Source organism: Euleptes europaea, chromosome 18 (assembly GCF_029931775.1).
Source record: "Euleptes europaea isolate rEulEur1 chromosome 18, rEulEur1.hap1, whole genome shotgun sequence".
NCBI lineage: Eukaryota > Metazoa > Chordata > Lepidosauria > Squamata > Sphaerodactylidae > Euleptes > Euleptes europaea.
The window spans coordinates 17,224,136-17,244,393 of record NC_079329.1 but is presented as its reverse complement, the minus strand read 5'-3'; the positions used below and the strand labels follow the sequence as shown (position 1 = coordinate 17,244,393).

At 42.9% G+C, this 20,258-nt stretch overlaps 1 protein-coding gene across 1 annotated transcript in view; it reads left to right on the top strand.

The window, feature by feature from the left end:
* Positions 1 to 20,258, top strand: part of LOC130490571 (butyrophilin subfamily 1 member A1-like) — a 49,790-nt gene that overhangs the window by 9,444 nt on the left and 20,088 nt on the right. The window contains exons 2-8 of the mRNA XM_056864392.1: positions 2,270 to 2,290; positions 2,554 to 2,574; positions 3,819 to 3,839; positions 5,532 to 5,552; positions 5,818 to 5,838; positions 6,820 to 6,840; positions 8,097 to 8,123. Coding sequence (XP_056720370.1) covers positions 2,270 to 2,290; positions 2,554 to 2,574; positions 3,819 to 3,839; positions 5,532 to 5,552; positions 5,818 to 5,838; positions 6,820 to 6,840; positions 8,097 to 8,123 — 153 coding nt within the window. The remainder of the gene's footprint in view (positions 1 to 2,269; positions 2,291 to 2,553; positions 2,575 to 3,818; positions 3,840 to 5,531; positions 5,553 to 5,817; positions 5,839 to 6,819; positions 6,841 to 8,096; positions 8,124 to 20,258) is intronic.

Here is a 20,258-nt window from a genome sequence, read left to right as displayed (position 1 = left end):
TCTGCCCACTGCAGGGATCAGTTTTCCTGGGAAATGGCTGTTGTGGAGGATGGACTCTATGGCACTATACCCTGCTGAGGTCCCTCTCCTCCCCAGGCCCCATCCTCCCCAGAGCCATCCCAAATCCCCAGGAATTTTTTCACCATGAGGCATAGCTGAGCTATGGTCAAGTGAACCTAAGTCAGATGACCCATGACTCCCATGGTTACCAAGTTGTTACCAAGGAGAAGTCTTTGGATGGTTCAAACCGGTCTAGGCCAGAATATGGTTCTCAGGAGCAAGAAGTGAGATCCTCCCCTCCTCCCAACTCCCTACAGTTGAGTCAAATCACCCAATTAAACTGGTATGCAGTACTGCCCTTGAACATGCATTATCTGCTGGGGTAACAAGCTGCAGGTTTTGCTTGTTAGCTACTAGCTCTGGTAGGCCTCTGTGAATTACGAAGCAAATTCTAGGCACACAAAATGGAGAATAAACTGATGTCAAGCTAATGTCAAGAACAAGATGGTGCTTTTGTCTTCACAGAAGAAACCCAACACAGCAGTGGAACACCAGGCCAAGCAGAAATAGGTAATTAGTTTAACTTGACCGCTGAACCTCAAACCTCATAATTCCCATTACTTAAAGGGTGCCGGGGAAGGGAGCTGGTTGGTCAATAGATTGTTAGATCCCTGGAGTGCACTGGTGCACTAAGCCATGCCTGAAGAACCTAATCAGAGTAAGCAGGAGATTCTGGCAGTAGGAAGAGCCTGTAAATGGCGGCACAAGCGGAGTGCAAAGAGTGCTTTCCCTCTTAATGGGAGATGCTCTGAATGGCCAGCTAGAGGCAGTGTAGGTAGAAAGAGACATGACAAACCTCTCTGGGCACTGAGTGGGTTCAGGAGAGCATGTTCTTAGGTGTTTTTGATGTTGATGAAATGAGAAGGTTCACACGCAGTTCTGCTATGTATAGTTTGTTTACAATATTTACACAGTCTTTTAGCAATTAACATTCACTGCTCAGACTATCAAAGTGCTTCGCCTATCACCAGCATTCCTAACAGGACAATCTTACATTCAATGCATAGACTTATATATACATTCATGACCAATCACATTTCACCTGAGATTAGTCATTCTGGAAATCCCCATTTCTGGCTGTACAAACTAGCTCAGATCAGCATAATCACCTGACTCAGCTGTCAATCTGATCAGTATGATCTATCTAACAAACTTCAGACTAGCTAAACTTAGACATATGTTGACAAGATACATATACAATCAACATATATAATATACATATATAATTAACCACTCTATTAAATGATAGACTACATTGTGTTGATCTCTATGAATTGTTAATGAATAATCACACTTTTACATTATCTGTCTATTAGCTATAAATAATCATACTTTTCACACTTGTCAAAAGAGTAAGCTGATAGGTCTCAAAGCCTGGCAGATTGGATCAAGTATGGAGAGAATTTAATTAACAGTTGTCATGGGGCCTTGCATACGGATGGGGAGACCAGTGAGAGGGACAACAGAGTGGATGACTTCCCTAATGAGAAAGGGTGTCTTCTTATTAACCAACAGGCTAGAGTTGGTAGATGGGGTGAAGGTGGTGGTGACTTCAGGGGGACGTGGTATGTGTGACCAAGACGTGGGTGGGGGAAGACAAGACAATCACCCTAAAAGAACTGCCCTCCAGGTTTTCAGTCCTCTATCAGTCATGGATAAAGGGCCAGGGGAAGGGTTGCAGTGCTTATTTGGGAGTCTTTCTCCTTCAGGGCAATTCCCACCCTGGAGATCTCTGGCATAGATAGTGTTGGTCTGTTGTGGGATACTGAGAAATTGGTTTCCAGAATGCTCTGCAGGATCCAATCCCAGGAGTGCTGACAGAAGACTGGCATAGCCGTCTTGCAGAAGCCATCAACAAGATCACTCCCCGATGTTCTGTTAGCCCCTGCTCTAAATTAGCCCCTTACTACACTTGGAGCTGAGGGAAAATAAGTAGCAGCTTAGATGACTAAAGAGCTTGGTGTAGTACTCATGACAAAGCTGCAAGAACATCTTATAGGGTGGTTATGAGATCCTGTGAGATAGCAGTGATGGCTGCAAAGAAAACTTATCATGCAGCCTTCATTGCATTTTCTTTAGTGAAAGGGGACATCCTACATCAAAGAATTTAGTGATCAGGAGAAGGATAGTCTCAGTTTGTGAGAGGCACCAGGATGTGTACTGACTCAGTTACATGCTGTTTAAGTTCTTATTTCCTACTCTTTTTCAGATAATTCTAATGAAGAAAAATGTAAGTTCATAGAAAGGGAAACATGGAATTTTTCTCCAAAGAGACCATAGAGATGGGCAAGTGGGAACAGGGTTACTTCTTGGTTCTAAATACTAACATTATTTTGCTCCCATATTATTAACTTCTGTGATAGAATCTGGGTTGGTAGGGACATTTTGACAACTCAAAATTGTAACTTTGGGTTTTGATGCAGGGATTTACCTGACACCATAAACATGATCAGATAAGACAGGTTCCCTGATCAATGTGTTTTTTTCTTGCAGGCCAATTGCTGACAATTAAGGGTGAGTTTGTTTCATGTTTTTGAGGGATCTCCCCTGTTCTCTCTGATCCTAACAACCCCTCTAAATATCAGCAGGCTTCCTTGTTTACATTTCTATACATCTTCATATGTGGAGACAGACACATTAATGATTGGATGGGAGTAGGGTTGCCAACCTCCAGGTAATTGGAGGGGAGGACAAGCTTCCCTAAAAGTGATTATCAGCCTGTCCCTGACTTCAGGGTTTTTCCCCAGGAATGTTGAAGGAGTCAGTAGTGAAATCATTAATGAAAATGCCATCGCTAGATCCTTTAGATCAAGGTGGCTGTACGGGTGGCAGGTAGATCAGCTTCAGGCTTTCTTGGATGACACATTGGCTTTAGACCCATTCCAATCTGGCTTCTGACCTGGCCATGCGATGAAGACTGTGCTGGTTGCCCTCACAGATGATCTTCATAGATAGCTGCATTGGGGCAGGTCAGCACTGATGTTGTTAGATCTCTCAGCAGAGTTTGACACAGTCAGCCATAATCTGTTGACTCGCTACCTTGCCAATACTGGAGTATGTGGGACAGTCCTTCCCTGGCTGGTCTCATTTCTCCAGGGTCGGAGACAGAGGGTGGCACTATTTCAAAATGACACCCTTTAGTTTGTGTAGTCCTACAAGGGCCAGTCCTCTCCCCAATGTTGTTTAACGTCTATATGAGCCCCCTCACCCAGCTAGTCAGGACTTTGGGGCTGGTTCTCATCAATATACAGATGACACCCAGCTATATCTGTTGATGGACAGCAGGCCGGACACTGTCCCAGAAGGTCTGACCAGATGTTTGGAGTCTGTGGAGCGATGGCTGAAGCAGAGCCATCTGAAACTGAACTCATGGAGATCCTGTGGATGAGCCAGGAATGGCTAGGTGAGGAGATACTGCTCCCAACTCTTGATAGAGTGCAATAGATTCCAGGTGCCTCCATCAAGTGTTGGAGGCCTGTCATTCGAGGCTGAGGTCACCAATATGGAAAGGATGACAGTTTTCCATCTCCATCAAGCCCACCAGTTGACCCCTTACCTGTCCCATGCTGACCTGGCTGCAGTGATCCATGCAACGGTCACCTCTAGACTGCACTTCTGTAACTCACTCTACTCAGGGCTATCCCTGAAGCTGCTCCAGAAAACTTCGCGCTAGTTGGTCAATAGATTGTTAGATCCCTGGAACTAGTTTTGAAACTAGTTTTTTTTATTTTTCACCCAAATGTAATTTCTTTTTTCAGAACACTTAGAGGAAATCTATGGTAAGTAATTTTCTTGTGGCCTTTTCCAGTGTCATTCATTTATTTTTATTTAAAAAAGACAAGGCTCTTGAAGGTTTGTTAAGATCTAGGTGGGTGCTAGAGACTTCCAGGATTTTAAATGTTTGGGATGAAATAGTTTTGATGTTGGGAAAGGTGGTTGAATATAAAATCTCTCTTTTGCTGGAACTGCCCATGTTCAAAAATTTTATGACACTGTGGCACTGATGCACCGATTAGGACACAAGTATGGCCGTACTCCCAGACTAACCTCCAACTTTCTAGTAGGATTGCCAGCCTCCAGGTGGGAGCTGGAGATCTCCCAGGATCACAACTCAACTCCAGAGATGAGTTCCCCTGGAGAAAATGGCAGCTTCAAAGGGTGGGTTCTGTATGGCATTATACCTTGCTGAGGTCCGTCCCCTTTCCAAATCCCACTCTTGCCAGGCTCCACCCCTCCATATCTACAGGTTTTTCCCATATCTACAGGTTTTCTCCACAGCGACCATAGAGACTGGCAAGTAGGAACAGGGTTACTTCTTGGTTTTAAATATTAACATTAGTTTGCTCCCATTGTATTATCTTCTGTGATAGGATCTGGGTTGGTAGGGACATTTTGACAACTCAAAATTGTAACTTTGGGTTTTGATGCAGGGATTTACCTGACACCATAAACATGATCAGATAAGACAGGTTCCCCTACCAATGTATTTTTTTCCTTGCAGGCCAATTGATGACAATTAAGGGTGAGTTTGTTTCATGTTTTTGAGGGATCTCCCCTGTTCTCTCTGATCCTAACAACCCCTCTAAATATCAGCGGGCTTCCTTGTTTACATTTCTATACATCTTCATATGTGGAGACAGACATATTAAGAAGCACAGCAAGCTGTGGCAAACCCCAAATTGGTCATTGTTGGCGTGCTCTCATCCCAGCAGAAGAGAGTTCAGGAGAGGAGAATGAGGCTCCCATGCCTGGAGGGCCAGCCAAAGGGCAGGGTGGGCCATAGGGTTGCCAGGTCCCTCTTTGCCACCGGCGGGAGGTTTTTGGGACAGAGCCTGAGGAGGGTGGGGTTTGGGGAGGGGAGGGACTTCAATGCCGTATAGTCCAATTGCCAAAACAGCTATTTTCTCCAGGTGAACTGATCTCTATCGGCTGAAAATGAGTTGTCATAGCAGGAGATCTCCTGCTAGTACCTGGAGGTTGGCAACCCTAGGAGGTAGGCAGTGTCCTACCCTGGGGACTGGCTCAGGCACTAGTGCGGTGGATTAAAAGCTGGTGCTGTATGATAGCTGGAAAGGGACAGAGTTAAGGGGCTTTAAAAGAGAAGCTCCTGAGGATGGCCAAGGAGGAGAAACAGGCTGAGCTCATGCCTGGGAGAACTGCTGCCTGAGGAAGTGAGGAAAAAGGTGGAACAACCTCCTCTACATCCCTATCTGAGGCCTATGTAGGTCCTACTCCCCCACACACACACACACCCATTGCAGCAATATATCTGAGAGGTGGCCCACAGAGGAAGGGAAGGAGGCATGCCCCATCATAATACCCAGCATAGCATTTTCTTTAGTGAAAGGGGACATCCTACATCAAAGAATTTAGTGATCAGGAGAAGGATAGTCTCAGTTTGTGAGAGGCACCAGGATGTGTACTGACTCAGTTACATGCTGTTTAAGTTCTTATTTCCTACTCTTTTTCAGATAATGCTAATGAAGAAAAATGTAAGTTCATAGAAAGGGAAACATATGGAATTTTTCTCCAAAGAGACCATAGAGATGGGCAAGTGGGAACAGGGTTACTTCTTGGTTCTAAATACTAACATTATTTTGCTCCCATATTATTAACTTCTGTGATAGAATCTGGGTTGGTAGGGACATTTTGACAACTCAAAATTGTAACTTTGGGTTTTGATGCAGGGATTTACCTGACACCATAAACATGATCAGATAAGACAGGTTCCCTGATCAATGTGTTTTTTTCTTGCAGGCCAATTGCTGACAATTAAGGGTGAGTTTGTTTCATGTTTTTGAGGGATCTCCCTTGTTCTCTCTGATCCTAACAACCCCTCTAAATATCAGCAGGCTTCCTTGTTTACATTTCTATACATCTTCCTATGTGGAGACAGACACATTAATGATTGGATGGGAGTAGGGTTGCCAACCTCCAGGTAATAGCAGAAGATCTCCTGCTATTACAACTGATCTCCAGCCGATAGACATCCGTTCCCCTGGAGAAAATGGCCTCTTTGGCAATTGGACTCTATGGCATTGAAATCCCTCCCCTACCAAACCTCGCCCTCCTCAGGCTCCGCCCCAAAAATCTCCCACCAATAGTGAAGAGGGACCTGACAACCGTAGATGGGAGGAGCAGAGAATCAACCGTCAGTTCAAGTATTTGGTATGGGGCTTGATCTATCAATTCATAGAGATCCAAGAAACAGTATTAACCTGTGTCTACTGGAAATGGGGAGATATATTTAATATATATTTTTAATGTTTCTTTCCAGAAGAACTCAGGAAACTTCGCGGAGATGTTGGTAAGTCTGAAATGATTTTTTTTATGTCCCTTCTAAGTCATGTCATTGGATTGGACCCAACCAGTTTTCTGTTCAGCCTCACCAAATTCTCCTCCTTACTACAGCCCTCCTCCACACAGCCTTTGTGTGGAGGGTAAAAGGCTTGTTGTTTCTCTCTTTCAGGAAAATCTTTAAGTCCATAGAAAGGGAAACTTATGGAATTTTCCTCCAGAAATCTTATAGAGATTGGGAAACGGGAATAGGGTTACATCCTGGGTTTAAGAGTTAACATTATGCTGCTCTTATTGTGTTGTGTTGCATTGCGTTTTGTTGTGTGAATGGATCTGGACTGGTATGGACATTTCAATAACTCAAAATTGTAACTTTGGGTCATGATGCAAAGATTTAGCTATTTATCATAGATGTCATCAGATAAGACTGGTTCCCTGATAAATGTGTTGTTTTTCTTGCAGGCCAACTGCTGGTAGACAAGAGTGAGTTTGGTTCACATTTATCTCCTTCCTCTGTATTTTCAATGCACTTACCTTCCCTTGTGTGTCTAGGATGGAATTCAGCCAGCTTTTTCTCCAAATCTCACCCTCTGCTTCCTATAGCTGCCATCCAACATGGCTTTTATCCATGTAGGTCCTATGATCCCCACTTAGGGCTGCCTCCCCTGGTCATACTGTAGAATTTCCCACCTGGAGCTCCAGTTGCCTCCTACCGCTGCAGGTGGCAGCAGGAGAAAAATAAAAATACCGGTAGAATTACTGGTGTGACGTCAATTCCAGGGAAGTAGTGGGTTTTACCATAGCATTTCCAGCCATTCCTAGAGCTACCCTCTACCTTTTCCACAAGAATTGACATTGTCATGCTGGCAATGCCTCCACCTACCATGTTCCCACCCACAACCTTCCTGCTGGTTGGCAGGCTTCGTCTGACAACCTTATGGGCCCACCATAGGTTAGTCAAACCATTGTTCTTTATTGATTTAAGTTGCTTTGAGAGATGATTGTTGAAAAAGCAGAATTTAACTTTAACAGGAGGCTGGCAACAAGCCCTCCCCAAGCTAGAATTGTGATTGTATGAAAATACCAATAAGAGTACCTCTGTGTGGCATGAATATGGGATAGGTTTCATGTCAAACCAACTTAGCTTAAAACACCTGTGGGGGGGACTTCAGTGATGGGGACTCATGTGGAAAGGGCAATTTGTGCATAAAGAAAGCACTTGGCAAAACAAGCTGTCCGATAAGTAATTTTTATAAAGCATATTGATAAGTAGGGGTGTACATTCGGGTTCTGGTTATTTTGCTTTGAACTGTTTGGATTTTTTTTACAAATTGTTTGGATTATTTAATATTATTATGTCTAGCTTAATTCAAGAAGTGTTACAGCATAGTATGAAGGGTTGCTCTGGAGGGGTTGCAGGAGCTCTCTTAGAATTACAACTGATTCTAAGAGAGCTCCAGACTACAGGGATCACTGTATCTGGAGAAAATGGCAGCTTTGGAGGGTCAGCTGCATAGCATCACATCCCTGCTGAGCTCCTTCCCCTCCACAATCTTTGCCCTCCTCAGGCTGTGCTCTCAAATCTCCAGGAAGGTCCCCACCCAGAGCTGACACAAGCCTAACAGTAAGCAGAACTGGAGGATGAATGGTACAATGGAAAAGACTCGGTTGATTCACCTGAATTTTAAAACTCCATCTGTAATCAAACTATGACTGATTTTTTGTTTGTTGGTTTTCAGAACTGAGAGAAGCTCGTAGCAATGCAGGTGAGATGAAATGCACATTCTAGCACAAATATGGCAAATCCATTAATTCCCCTAATGTCATAATTTCATCACTGGTGTTTGGATTGCAACACAAATCTATACACTGAGTGCCTGTTCTAATTATTTTAATTCCAAGTGGCATACTGAAGTGTGGGCTGTGTTCATATAGTTACAGCTACAACTAAGACCAAGTATGTGTTGCCATCAATCATTTGATTATACAAACATGATAGTGTGCATATGCACAGTGTTTTTATTTAATTTATTGAGTTATCTATGCCTCTCCTTATCTCAGGAGGGAAGGAGGCATGGTATAACCTGATCTCATCAGGTCTTAGAAGCTAAGCAGGGTTAGTACTTGGAAGGGAGATCAGAAAGGAAAACTCTGCAGAGGAAAGCAATGGCAACCCACCTCTACTTCTCACTTGCCCTGAAAGCCCCTTGGTAGGGTTGTCATAAGTCAGCTGTAATTTATGGGCACTTTGCACATATGCACACCTTATGTCAGAAAACTCTTTTATCTAAACTGAAGAGTCCAACACTCTGTGGCATACACATACATACATACATACACATACACACATACATACATACATACATACATACATACATACATACATACATACATACATATACAGGGGCATTACAATATTCACCATTTTGTTTTCCATTCCTTTCTTAATAACCCCCAGCACACAGCTTGCTTTTATCACTGTTAGCACACAGTGAGTCAATATTTTCATTGAGCTATCCACTACAACCCCAAGATTTATTCCATTTCAGCCAGTTCGGATCCCATCAGCATATATTTAAAGTATATGTCTGCTCCTGCTTTCATATTAAAAATAAGGACTTGATACTGGAGGATAGTAATTCATCCAAGGCTACCTAATGAATCTGTGTTTTTTAAGATGCAAAACCATGTTTCTATCCATTGAATCCTAGTTGCCTAACCAAGAACTCTCTTTTCAGACAACATCACTCTAGATGCAGATTCAGCGCATCCCAAACTCGTAATTGCTAGAGATAAGAAAAGCCTCACCCATGGACCAAAGACTTTCACATCTTCAACTAATTCTCAGTGTTTTGATGGGATTGTGTCTGTCTTGGGCAGTGAAGCATTCTCCTCTGGAAGTCATTTTTGGGAGGTAGAAATTAATAACTGTACTGAATGGGATTTGGGAGTAGCCAGAAGATCAATAAAGAGAAAAGGACAAATTTCCTTCTCCCCAAAAAAGGGGTTCTGGGTCCTGGGGAGAAGTGGAAAGGATTATTGGGCAAAGACAGATCCCTGGACAAGAGTCACAGTGCAAAGAAAGCCCAACAAAATTGGAGTTTACCTCAATTTCCAAGAGAAAGAGTTGACTTTTTTCAATATTACTGACATGTCTGAAATGTTTGTATTTAACAATTGTTCATTCTCAGAAGACATAGTTCCATTCTTTAAAAATGGACATGAAGGAACAACCATGAAAATCGGCTCCCAAAAAAAGGATGCAGCTTAGGTGGAGTGCTTGTTCATTTTTGAACAACAAATTTCTTTCTGAGGATAACAGACGTCACAAATAATGACATTTCTCTCCTTTGGTCTTGGTTTACATTGTACTTCTAGTGCATTTTTATAAACATAATGTTGTTGTGCTAAGAAAACTATATATTTCTAAATAAAGTTTCTTTAAATCTTCGGACTTAGTTCAGGTATCCAGACTTGCCTTGGCTGCTTTCGCTGCAGGATTGGGGATTGTGGGAAAATTCCCCGCTTTTCCGGATGTGCTTTTTCCTTTATTTTTTTTCCTGTCGCTTTCCACTTGTTGGATTTTTAGTGGGGGATTTGTCAATCTACAGCTATTTTGTTCTGCCCATTTCTGAGCATCACCACCATGTCATCCAGACCCCGCCTTCCCATCCCTTTCCTCCACACTCTATCATTCCCTCCCTTGCTCCAAATTGCCCGTTGATGGTAAACAACAATTCTTGAAATAATTTTTAATCGCATTTCACTGATGTCCATTGATATCAATACTTTCATAGCAGTTGAAGCGTAATTATGCACTTTCCATCCAAAAGTATTTTTATGGTTGTGTTTAGTCTCCTTGAAAAAGTTGAATAAATGTTTTGAAATCACTGCACAGTTTGTGGTTCAAGAGAGGAAGGGGTTGGCTGACTTTCCATCATGTCTATGGTGCAAGGTTACTTTTTTCTGTCTGCATATTTGATATTAGTGTGCATAAATGTTTTCACCAAGTGATAATCCCCCCCCAGTTCAGACTTTCAATGCCACTTAAAAAGAAATGAGTTGCAGTAACACTACTGCAAAGTGACACCTGGTATAGCATGGAATAACTGCACCTAAATGATTTCTCAGTGCTTGAAAACGGTCTGGGCACCATTAAACATGTTTGTTTTTTCTCATCAAGATGGCTGCAATCAGCAAGAGCCTGTGTGTGTTAAGTGCCATCAAGTTGCTTCCAATTTATGGCAACGCTATTTAAAGCACTATTACTATTTTTTGGCTTCACTAAAATGTTGCCCTTTATTTTTCGGCCAAAAAAAGCCAAAATTGATTTCTCTGGCTTTTTTTTTTTTTTGGTTCGGCATATCCGAATTAGGGCTGTCGATTCAGTTTGTCCCAAACTGAAAAACAGCCGAATTTGCCCCGATTTGGAGGTTATCAGTTCAAGACCAACCGAATTCAAAAATAGGCGGGAAAATGACAAACCGAATTCTGTGAGTTCGGGCGATCACTGAATAAATTCGGCAGGTTCGCCATTCCCGAACCTGCCTTTTCCTGCCTTTTTTTGAATTTCCTGGAGTTCCTGGAAGCTGAGCAGGGGGTCTTTAAACTGCTCCGCACTGCCAGCCCAGGCGGCACGGAGCAGTTTAAAGACCCCCCCCCCCGGCTTCCAGGGACTCCCTGGAAGGGAGGAGGGATGCCTTTTTTTTTAATTTCCTGGAGTTCCTGGAAGTTCCTGCTTCCCTGCCTGGTTCCTGGAATTCCTGCTCCCCTGCCTGGGTCCCGACGCTCAGCTGTTGGGCGGGGTCCCAGGCAGAGACTCCCTGGAAGCCCGTGGGGGGGGTGCTTAAACTCCTCCGCACTGTCAGCCCAGGCAGCATGAAGCCCTTTAAAGACCCCCCCTGCGTGAAGCCCTTTAAAGACTCCTTGGAAGCCCAGCGGGGGGGGGGCTTAAACTTCTCTGCGCTGCCTGGGCTGGCAGTGCGGAGCCCTTTAAAGACCCCCCGCCTGGCTTCCAGGGACTCCCTGGAAGCCCAGCAGGGGGGTATTTAAACTCCTCCACGCTGCCTGGGCTGGCAGCGCAGAGCACTTTAAAGACCCCCTGCCCAGTTTCCAGGGACTCCCTGTAAACAGAGAAGGGGTCTTTATTCGGCTGAATTGATTCGGGAACTCCGAATCTAGTGCCGAATTCCCCAGATCCGAATCGGGGGAGTTCGGACTTCGGCATTTCCCGAATCAAAACAGGCTGAATTTTGCCGAATCTGAATTTTGCTGAGTTTCGAAGGGGACCTCCTCTGCTCCCCTTTTCAACAGCAGAAAAGATGGTTGATGGTTGAATCCAACCCATTGTGTGTTCCCCTGCACCAACCAGGGGTAAGGAACACATGGTGTTGCCAGGTACCCCCTGGCAACTGGCAGGGGTGGGAGGAATACTGGCACTGGTAAGGAGGCCTAGGCCTTCCTCCACTGCTTCTCTAACCCCCAACAAGGGACTGGCAACCCTAAGAATTCATCATATAATAACAACAGAGCATGGGTAAGTTGTACTACACATTACAGGGAAGGTGGGCAGGAGCTATACACACAGTTGTCATTTTGGTTGCAGCCTTAAGTCATATTTAACAATCTTCATTTCTTTGGGGTGATATATCTGGTCTAATTATAAATGATGCAATCGGAATAAAGTGAATAAAGTGCTTACACAAGGTAAACTTTTTTAAAGAACAAAAATTTCATAACCAAAGTAGAACTTTAAATTACCAACTGCTAAATTCACTAACAACTGGGTCTTTTGTGCTTATTAGTGCAGCAAAGCAAAATCTCAGTCTCCCCTCTGCCCCAGTTTTGCCACCCTGTGTGCAGGCTGCAAAGATGGGAGATGTTTCAGTGAATTGAGGGAGAGTCGCAAAGAAGGGCAACATTTCCCCTATTTACTAATGGTTACCTTACATTCTGGCTATCTTAGTGACAATTGGGGCCAAATGGAAAAGTGGGCCACATTCACACAGACATGTGTCTAAGACCCATCTGCCTGATCAGATATGGTAAGACTGCCAACAGACAGATTGCAGTTACTGTTGCCAAGACCAAATGAGTAAGCATCAGTGAAGGTGAAAAAGGTGAATGGGGGGCCAGTTTCAGAAAATCTTTTGTGTGATTAGCCCCCGGTTTCAATGTGTAAAAGTTCAGAACATAATTTTGAATTAGCTCTGTTTGTACATTCTGATCCTACTAAGTTCTACAGAAATATCACCTAATGAAAGAAAGTATAAGGAGAGAGCACCAAAATCAAAATATCTATACATTTATTGCTTTGGAATATGCACTGGCATTGGTGAAATTAATAGTCCATGCTTATTTGAGAGAATCCCTGTGAAAAGGCATCAAGAACACTGCAAATACCAGTATATGGATCAGAATAAGTACACAAACCATAAATATATACCATGTCCAGTTCTGTAATAAACACGCAGGGTCTTGCCTTTTCATTTCACATAATACATTGCCAAATCTTGCCTTTTCTGGTGAAGATAGTTGGGAATTTTTGTAATTCAAAGGATCTATGCTCTAGCCATAAACTTAAGTATTTCTGAAATGTTTTCTCCCCCTGGTTTTTTGATCCTATGGTGTACATTCTTCTGACACACAAGTTTTGATAATCTTTTCAGACCCATGAGAAACTTTTGGGCTTTTATCTCTTGAATCAAATTAAAAATACAAAAATGTCATCTTCTGTGAATAGCACCAGGTCTTCATTTTCATTAGTCATTGCCTTTCTCTGTTTTCTGCTGTATCATATAACTCCAACTAAATATTTCTCCTTGTTTAGCTTCTATTTATCATCTCTTTTATTTCTCATCTCATCTTTGTCTCATCTCTTTGGGCTGCTTCACACATTATTTGTCACTTGACTGTTGGCTCCAGCATCAAGCGATGCCATTCTGTGCATCAGAAATCCAATATCCCATCTCCTCACATCACTTAAATGCAGTGCCTTCTGATAAAGAGTGCACACATTCAGCTTGAAGTCATTAAATGTAGAGGAAGATATCAGGTGATCGATAAGTATGTGTAAATCAGCCCATGCACGGTTCCCAATGGCATGGATAACACTGGTGTTCTGTTGACTTTCAAAGGGAAGGTAAACATGGAGGGGAGCTCACAGGGCGAATACGCAGGGACTTTTTATAACTTCCTGGACTGAAGAATGGATACATTTTCTCAACAAACTCAACAGGGATTGACCTAATAGAACACATTAACTGAACATTGTAAAAAGACAGCATGTTCTCTTCCAAGTCCAGAAATACACCTACGACTGCACACTCCTCATTCTGACTATCAGTTAGACTATTTCCTCCAATGCAGTGGTATTGACTCTGGAACCATTGCATACTTACAAACCCTTCCTTCAATGGCTTTTCCAGCTTCTGGCTTATTAATCTTTTTCTTACTGTCTCAGTAAGTACCCCCAGCTCCCAAGAAACTTCGCCTCTCATTTCCACCTCCCAGTAAAGTTTCCCAGAAGAAAACCCTTCATTTGCCACTGCAATCAAAGTTCCTTTGAAATCCTTCATTCCTGACCGTAAATAATCTTGTTTAACTCTATTTTTCCCTTTGATGAGGAGTTCGGGATGTGCACACTGAGGATCCAAAGTGATGTTGACTAGAAAGCAACAGAATATCATTGGTAAAAAGGAGGTCATTAATATTCAAACTAAAAAGAAATAACAAGAGGAATAGGAGCTGGTCAGCACATACTAACTTTTTCATGGAGGCTGCTTTCCATTGCTCCACATGGTGAATGTTACACATGGCAAGTTCACAGGGATGCCAACAGAAAAATACCCCATCCCTTTAATGGGGCTTAACTTGTGGGAATGGGCAAAGCCTTTTGTGGCACGGAGATAAATGACATTTCATTGTGTGTGTAAAGTGCCGTGAAGTCACAGCTGACGTCTGGCAACCCCACAGGGTTTTCAAGGCAAGAGACTAACAGAGGTGGTTTGCCATTGCATGCCTCTGCACGGGTTGAGAGAGTTCTGAGAGAACTGTGACTGGCCCAAGGTCACCCAGCAGGCGTCATGCCTCTGTTAATGAGGCAAGAATTTTTTCTCCCAGCCCATTGGCATCCCTACAAGTTCAACTCACCGTTCATATTAGGTAAGTTTCACCATGTCACACCACAACTGCCTAGCTTGCAGTGGTAAATTCAAATCCATCTGATGTGAAATGGTTAAAAGCCACCATATGGAACCTGAGATAAAGCAGAGCTCATGTGCTGGTTCTGAATTGTGATGAGCTTTATCTTTAAGAGCAGCTCACTACAACTGGTGGTCATAGCAAGTCTGGCTAGACAAGGTCTCATCATCTAGGTTACAGAGCCAAGCCTTGATTGTTCTTATCTTTTGCACAAAGCGAGTTATACTTCACTAATGCTACTATCAAAGCAGGTACTCTTAGGTTTTTCTGTACATGATGCTACACCAAAGAAGTCTATGGAAATGTGAATTTAATTGGATTTTACGCTTGATATTTTCCTTTCAGTAACTAACATTTCCAAAAGCTTGATACCACTAAAACTCCCCAAGACTCTGAATGTGACAACATTGTATAGTCAATAAAGTGTTGGACTAGGATCTGGGAGACCCAGGTTTGAATCACCTTTCTGCCATAGAAACTTACTGGGTGACCTTGGGACAGTCACACACTCCTGGCCTAACCTTCCTCACAGGGTTCTAGTGGGGATAAAATGGAGAAAAGGAGGGAGATGTAAGTAAGCCACTTTGGGGAGAAAAAAGTAAAGGTGTGCAAGCACCAGGTCATTAATGACCCATGGGATGATGTCACATCACAATGTTTACTAGGGAGACTTGTTTATGAGGTGGTTTGCCATTGCCTTCCCCAGTCATCTACACTTTACCCCCAGCAAGCTGAGTACGGTACTCATTTTACCAACCTTGGAAGGATGGAAGGCTGAGTCAATCTTGAGCCGGCTACCTGAAACCGACTTCCGTCGGGATCTAATTCAGGTTGTAAGCAGAGCTTGGACTGCAGTACTGCAGCTTGCCACTCTGCACCATGGGGCTCCTTTTGGGGAAAAAGGCAAAGTATAAATGAAGCAAAATAAAAAGAATTTAAAAAGATAACAGGATATAAAATAGCAAGCTGATTCACGTTTTTTTCATATTGCATTTTTAAAAGCAGGAGCCAGCGTGATATAGTGGTTAAGAGTGGCACACTAATCTGGAGAACTGGGTTTGATTCCCCACTCCTCCACATGAAGTCTGCTGGGTGACCTTGGGCCAGTCACAGTTCTCTCCGAACTTTCCCAGGCCGCACAGAAGCAGGCAATGGCAAACCACCTCTGAATGTCTCTTGCCTGGAAAACCCGATGGAGTTGCCATCAGTCAGTTGCGACTTTCCACCACCACTTTTAAAAGTTCATAATAATAAAACATTTTATCAAAGAAACTTTGGACTTTTTGAATGAATATTTGAGAGCAAAATTCTCATTGCAATGAAAAATCATGACCACTGATTTCAATGTAATGAAAACTGATTCTATAATTCTTTAAATGAAATACCTGCCTGTCTATCCATTGGAAAGACCAGCACTCTGACCCAGCAATTTGATGTATCTGAGGGGCATATGAAGTTATACAGCTGCAATTCCTTTCCCATTTGACTCAATGAGATGGGCAACTTGACATAGATCTTTCCCTTCAACTGGTGAATAGATGTGTTCACAACTGATGTAACAAGTGCCTAGTAGAGTGTTCATAAAGCGGTGGGTTGGGATGCAAATTTATAGAGTGACAGTTACTAGGGAGTGTTATATTGACATGTTACCATACCTGCATAGGAAGCTGCCCTTCTGAACTCTGCAATGGAAAAAAAAAGGCTGTAATGATATTTGCAATGCTTAACAGCTTATTTTTGATGAACTTTTCTTGCTTGATTCCAAACAGAGGCGCTATGACTCACCCAATTCTGCCATGGTTTTCTCTGAAATGAAAGAAGTTGGCAATTATTATACAGAAATCCTTTGGCAAAACATTGTTGATATCACAGCCAAGAAGTTGTCAAGGGTGTGAATGGCCATGTCTAGAGAAATAAGAATCACAGGGCTTTGGACATAGCCAATGTTATTGGTTAACAGAAATGGAGCATAACAGAATTTGAACGCAACTGATGTATGCTTTCCATCTACATTAGGATTGTAAACAAAACTCAGTTTAAGTCTCATGCAAGAGAGGGATTTGTTGGATGTTCTACCAGAAATCGTCATCTTACCATAACTAACGTGTGCTTCTTTCCAAGCTGCAAATGAACAAAATGGGAAATTAAACATCTAGGAAAAAAGAATTTTCCCCCAAAGCATAAACAGTATGGGCTTTTTCTTTTCTTTCTACAATGTATATTTTAGAACATTTGGAATATGTAGTATGCTTATGGTTACGCATTTTGGAGGAGGGACATATTCAGATCCATAACCCAGGGCTAGGCCAACCAGACACATTCTATATTCTATAATTCCAGAAATGTCTTAGATCAGGAGGAAAAAAATTAATGTTCAAACTGGGAGTTCTTTCTGAGCCAGTGTGGTGTAGTGGTAAGAGCAGTGGTTTGGAGTGGTGGACTCTGATCTGGAGAACTGGGTTTGATTCCCCACTCCTCCACATGAGCAGAGGAGGCTAATCTGGTGAACTGGTTTGGTTTCCCCACTCCTACATATGAAGGCTGCTGGGTAACCTTGGGCTAGTCACACTTTCTCAGCCCCACCTACCTCACAGGGTGTCTGTTGTGAGGAGGGGAAGGGAAGGTGACTGTAAGCCGGTTTGAGTCTCCCTTAAGTGGTAGAGAAAGTCGGCATATAAAAACCAACTCTTCTTTTGCCCAGGGCTGGGTGTTAGACTAAGTGTTATTGGGTTCCTCAACAGCTTTATCAGGCCCAGAAGCCAAGCCCAGAAAATGAACTTCCTATTTGTGTGCTTGACCAGCACTATGGGGACAGGTGAGAGTTATTTTTCCTGGGAGCTGTCACTGGCATCCAGAGACAGCAGCAGTGTTTGCAGCAGCATCTGGACCATTAGAGGGCTGGGGGCGAACCCAGGTGTCACTAGAGAAGCCCTGATGTCTTGTAAACTGTTGTCGCCATTGCCTGTGGTATTCTTCAACAGCTGTCGAAGCCCAGACATGGAACTGACCCTGCTATCTGACTACTGGAGCACTTGGGGGGGGGGGGGTATTTTTACCAGGACACTTGGTCAACACTGAAAAACAGAGTGGTCACAGCTGGACCATTGGGGGCCTGGAGAGGTACAACTAGGTTCCATTGCTCCCTCCACTGCTCTTTTTGCTGCTACATCCACTGAGCCAAGTTTGCCCTAGAAACTCAGATGCAGAATTAACTTTGCCATGTAACAGTCACTTCTGGGGGGAGCAAATGTTTGGGATCCCTCCCAGCCTGGAGGGTTGACAACAAAGGGATCGCTCCCCTAGATTACTGCAATGTGATCTATGTGGGGCTGCCTTCAAAAACTGTTTGAAAACTTTACTTAATTTAAAATGCCGCACCAATGCTGCTGATAGGCACAATTATAGAAAATGTATCTTCCCAACATTGAAAGAGCTCCACTGGTTACCCATTTGATTCTGGGATCAATTTCAAGTCTTAGGGCCTGACTCAATGGCCTTTTATGCACAGGTTTTTCCTGTCTTGGTCACCCCCCCCCCCAACTACTTTAGGGCTTCATTTTAATTATGCATGTATTTTCCGACCTTCAGAAGTCGCCTCGCTCTCCCCTCATGTTTTCCCTTCATTTTCAGGATGCTTTTTTACCCTGAGTTTAAAGTCTGCCTCAGTCCCAAATTGAAACCCAGTCCTGTGCATACTTATCACTTTGGGTTTTTCTGCCCACACCCATTCTCGCGTGTACCTCCCACATGTCTGCCCCCCTCATCCATCCCCTCCCCTCAAAGTCATTTGTGAGTGCACTAGCAAGAGAACAATGCTGGAATACCATGAGGCTGCTTATTTGGTCAGTTTCACAGCAAGTTTGGGTCAATTTCAGTTCTTGACAGGATGGAACCTAGCCAGACTGATTTGTTGCCCTCCTCTTATAGGCATGAAAGCCTTTTTGTTTGTTTACGAGTGCAAGATTACCGATGGAATGATGAAATGGTCACAAATGACTATGCCAGTGTTTTTACATTCTTTTGACCCCTGCATTGAGATAGCCAGAAACAAATTGGTTGGGGAGGGTTGTCCAGACCCTTCTCTGCTTTGGATGTAATGTGACCACTCAGTTCAGATCAAATGAAAGAATCCCACTGCGGGGCTGGTGGGGGCTGATGATGTATTTCAAAAAATTACACTACAGCCAATTACAAAGCAGCGTTTTCAGGAGAAAGAGACCCACACCTGGTTCAGAAGCTCCTCATTTTCACTGGGGATGCATAATTGATCAAGAGGTACTCCTGGAATTTCTTCATGGGTGATAGCATCTGTGCATAGTGCTTTGAGAATTCAACTGCAAATACTGTGCAGTTAGAGAGCAACAGATCCAGAGGAAACAGACCATGCATAAAAGGCCAATGTTACATTTTCCTTGCATCCTCTCTGGATCTTGGAGATCACATTTATATTGTGACTTCCATGGTCAGAACTTAGTTCCCAGGCATGCAGGGGCTGGTTCAGATTGGGAATTTAAGACCTCCCTGATATATAACATTATTCCAACCTGAAATGACCTAGTGGGATACTATTGGCCCCATTTGGGAAATTTACATGTAGTCCATCAATACGTGTGTTTTTTCTAACAGGGAAACAGTGCCCCCTGAGACCATTCCTCATTTGCTGTGGCCCCAGTATAGATTGGCCCTTGCAGACCCTCCCCCCAATTCCCTGGGTAGAACTGTAAAAAAGCTGTGATTTGTTGACATCTCTGACTGGACTTTTGAATTACCTTCCTGGGTTTCTTTTCTTTCTTTTTCTGAAAGAGAAAGCAAATGGTAGAATGAGTCCCAACATAGTTTGGTGGATAGAAAGCTTATTAAATCGCACAAGGAAATATCCAGTGTTATGTGAATGAAGCACTTCACAGTTACTTAACCTGAATTAAACTGGGATTTAAATTAAGTAACTAGACCTGCAAATGACCTAGCCCTAGAAAAATCACCACCCTCTCTGCTTCTAAGAACAGCAATATGTGGCCTGGCACCCACCAATAATGTTTTGAGAGTGATTTTTCCATTCTCCATCTTTTTTTTTACACTTTGTACAAAACAAAACAAAGAAGGGACTTTTACCACAGCAGTTAATAATACTATACTGTTATATGAACAAGTCAGAAACTGACTTTTCAGCATTCAACTCATACAGAATAAATTATCTATAAGAGGGCAGTGCTAGGCAGATCTATTCAGAAATACCACAAAAAATGTCCTTAAATTTGCAACCTGAGCCAATTGTATCATTCCATCTGGATGAACTAAAAGGCAGGCTTACCCAGGGTACTTTTAAGGCATGCTGTTTCTGGAAGACACAAAAATTACATTATTTGAGTATTATTGGAGATAACACACATAGTAACAACAGTGAAATTAGGAAGGGAAGTTATAATCTTTATTTCATCCCATGCTTTAGTAAACGTTTAGAATTATATACTAAGAATGTAAAATAGCCAAAATTAAGGATTTTGCAGACTGATCCTGTTCATATAAAGGTAAAGTTAAAGGTCCCCTGTGCAAGCACTAGGTCATTCCAGACCCATGGGGTGATGTCACATCCCAATGTTTACTAGGCAGACTTTGTTTTATGGGGTGGTTTGCCAGTGCCTTCCCCAGTCATCTTCCCTTTACCCCCAGCAACCTGGGTATTCATTTTACTGACCTCA